Raw genomic sequence first — 3,512 nt, 5'->3', positions numbered from 1 at the left:
CCCGTATTCATAGTCCTTCCTCATCTTGAGGACTAAGGAAGCCTTATTGAAGGAATCCTTATTTTATCAAGACTTCCTTGTTTCATGAAGAGATCTTAAGGTTTCCTTGTAGAAGGAACCTGTTTTCTAGGAACTTTTAGTAACTTACGATTTATATGCCACTTCTTCATCAGAAAGCGCGAAAAAATATAACCTATTTACTTATTAAATGCAATTTTGGAAGGTGAATAAGTGCAATTATGGAAAGTGAATCTAAAAATATTCATTATACCGAAAAGAAGCGGATGCTCCTTGTTCAACTAGTATCTGAAGAAAAAGATGTAATAGAAAATAAAAGAACAGGAGCAACAGATTTGAAAGCTAAAACTGAAGCTTGGGAAAGAATTGTTAAAAAATACTGAAGGTTGTATACCCCGTACCAACAAACAGCTTAAAAAATGCTGGGATAACATGAAGCAGAAGTACTTATCTCATGTATTAATATCTATCTTATTTTATTATTAACATTAATAATAATGAGTATGTAGTATATGTTTTTGTAAAATATCAATGTGCATATATTTGTAATTACAGTTATACTTATATTTCATGTTGTTATCATAATTATATTAATTCATTATTTCAGAAAAAAGAAACTAAACATCACAATAAAGGCTCAGCGTCTTATGACGGGTGGAAGTTGTCCAGTAACGATACCTAATGATCCAGTCATGGATGCTATGGATGCCGCAACTCCAAACTTGGATCTTGAAGTATGGTATCCATATGACAGTACCGCTGAATTCGAAAAAGAATGTATGTATGTTCATTATAAAGATTTAATAGATATTTTTCTTTACTTGAACCAATATTTTGAGTAATTTTCTTGTTTTTTGTTTTTAGATAATATAAAAAGTGATTCAGGGAAAAGGCAAATAATTATAAGTGATGATGAGGATGATGCCGTGCCTGATGTGCCTAAAAAATTTGATACTTCAAAACTCATCAACACGAAGATAATAAAATCTAATTCAAATGATATAGTAAATATAAGCAGAAACGTCAACAATTCTAAAGTAGCTTTTCAGCCTGATGTAGGCAATGAACTTAAAAATATACGTGACGAAAAAGAGTTACGGTTGATAAAACTTCGTGAAGGTATTGAACAGCAACGGGAACTGTATGCTATAAAATTGAAGGTTGCAGATGCTGAATTGAAAATTACATTGCTGAAACTTTCCTTAACAGAAGAGACAGTCCAACTGCAATCTGAGGGAACTGTGATTACAGAGTAATCTTGTGATATTTAATTAAGCTTTCATATGTTACCAAAGAGTTATGTGTACTAAATGATTTAAATTATATTATTAAGTCTAATAAGTAGATTGAGTATATGGTATGAGTTCCTTTATCACTTAAATATGTTCAAAAAATTTATTAATTTTATTTGCATGTTTTGGAACAATAACAAAATTGTTTACTTTTATAAAATGATTGATATTAATAAAATTAAGTTACTCAATATATTTACGAAAAGATTTATTTCTTAGCAATATTTTCTATGAAAAATGTCTTGTTATAAAGGCAGTTCTATGAGCAAGTCCAATACCATCTTCTTCATGATTGTAAATAGCCTCAAATACATCGTCGTATACGTCCTGTTCTGGAATTTCATCAAGTTTATGTTGAATACATATATTATGTAAAACAGCAGTCGCACATATAATTGCAACGGATGTGCTTAGTTTAGTTCTTAAACTGTAATATAAACATGGAAAGCGGCGTTTCCACATTCCGAACAGTTGTTCAATAGTAACTCTGGTCCGCTTATGTGCAGTGTTGTATCTGAGTTCTGCATCACTTTGAGGCCTTAATACAGGAGTGAGTAAATATCTGCGGCACGCATATCTGCTGTCTCCTAATAAAATACCATCGAGATGTCCTAATTCAAAACGACATCGCACACCACTTCGATCAAATATCAAGGCATCATGTGCAGAACCAGGATGTCTCACAACTATATCTAGGATTTCTCGATTTGGTCCAGACACAACCTATAACGGCAAATAAGTCTCAAGTGGTTCATTAAGTCTGTTTCTTTTTCCAGACTTATTATACACAGACAATTCATCTTTTTGTCTTTTTCTTTCCACGTTGGAAAAAAAAGAGACAAAATAAACAGTGCAAGAAGTTAAAAAAGACAAGCCTATTATTTTCGTATTCTTATGCAAACTATTATAAATACGTAAATTGAAAAATATACCTGTACATTGAAAGAGAACCATCCTTTTCGGTTCCGAAATATTTCTCCATTGTGTTCTCCAGGATTAGCAATGCGTATGTGTGTACAGTCAATACATCCTATTACAGAAGGAAAATTGGCTATCTCGTAAAATTGATTCATATATTGTCTTCGGCGCTCTTGTGTGGAGAACGTGATGTACTGCCCTAAATGTGAAGCTATAATTTTTGACACTCTTGTAACAATACGCGACACTGATGCCTGACTGACTCCTTGAATATCGCCACTAACAATCTGGAAGATAAGTATGTAAAAGATGCGATAAATAATAAATGTACAAGGCTGGGCATGTATATGAAAAACTTTTATTTGAAAAACAGTATTCTCTCTCGTAAGATAATTATATTTTATATATTTCACATCCGTACAATAATATTACAAATATTGTGGTTAGAATAAAAGTATTTCATACCCAGCCCTGTATAAATGAGGGAGAGAGAGAGAGAGAGAGAGAGAGAGAGTGTGTGTGTGTGTGTGTGTGTGTGTGTGTGTGTGTGTGTATGTGTGCAATGAAAAAACGTAAAATAATATACCTGAAAACTGCTTGTTGCATAAAAACGTAAAGAAACCAAAAGTTGCATTAGTGGAGAAATAGGCAATCCGCGATTATCAGTTCGCTGTAGCTCATCATTTACGAACGGTAATAAAATGTCTATTACATCTCTTTTATTGAATCTGAACCGTTTTTTAAACGGTATATCATTGTAAAATTCGATCGGATTTTCACCGTCGCGAATATACCGTTTCGGAAGCCGCCATCGAAAATCATCTGCCGCAATTTCATCTTCAAATCCATTGTCTGAATCATTTAAAAAATCGTTATCCATTATTCGTATGTGTATGAATAATCAAACATACGATTATTGAGCACATCAAATCAAAACTTATAGGTTAAGTTACATGACATTTTACGTGTTTCGTCTGCTAACAAGATCGCTTTCGCCCCTTAAGGAACCTCTTAACTTCCCTTGAGATAAGGGAGCCAATAAGGCTCCTTATTTGGTCAAGGCATGTTTATGAAACGTGAAATGAGGAACAAGGAATCCTCATTCCTCAAGGAAGGACTATGAATACGGGTGTTAGAAATGTACTAAGGCGCTCGTAGACGTAAGGGACATTCGTTCGGGGCGCTCGACACGCTGTAATCTTTATTCTATCTTTTTTTTCGCTCATTACATACGAAACTAATAGCGAATTCAGTTGAACGTACTAGTGCACATTAGTGTACATT

At 33.4% G+C, this 3,512-nt stretch overlaps 2 protein-coding genes across 2 annotated transcripts; one reads left to right on the top strand and one right to left on the bottom strand.

Moving 5' to 3' along the window:
- Window positions 1–450: 450 nt before the first annotated feature.
- On the top strand, window positions 451–1,307 carry LOC108761067 (uncharacterized). The gene is made up of 3 exons (XM_018507403.1): window positions 451–461; window positions 626–795; window positions 883–1,307. Exons 1-3 carry the CDS (start codon window positions 451–453, stop codon window positions 1,272–1,274), a joined length of 573 nt encoding a protein of 190 aa, XP_018362905.1. The 3' UTR covers window positions 1,275–1,307.
- A 231-nt stretch (window positions 1,308–1,538) lies between these two features.
- On the bottom strand, window positions 1,539–3,235 carry LOC108761066 (putative nuclease HARBI1). The gene is made up of 3 exons (XM_018507402.1): window positions 3,023–3,235; window positions 2,243–2,515; window positions 1,539–2,033 (listed from the first exon to the last, which is right to left on the bottom strand). Exons 1-3 carry the CDS (start codon window positions 3,038–3,040, stop codon window positions 1,539–1,541), a joined length of 786 nt encoding a protein of 261 aa, XP_018362904.1. The 5' UTR covers window positions 3,041–3,235.
- Between the last annotated feature and the right edge of the window lie 277 nt (window positions 3,236–3,512).

This window comes from Trachymyrmex cornetzi, unplaced genomic scaffold, assembly GCF_001594075.2.
Source record: "Trachymyrmex cornetzi isolate Tcor2-1 unplaced genomic scaffold, Tcor1.1 scaffold238, whole genome shotgun sequence".
In the NCBI taxonomy this organism is placed as follows: Eukaryota; Metazoa; Arthropoda; class Insecta; order Hymenoptera; family Formicidae; genus Trachymyrmex; species Trachymyrmex cornetzi.
The sequence above is the reverse complement of the archived record's forward strand: the minus strand, read 5'-3'. Positions and strand labels throughout refer to the sequence as shown.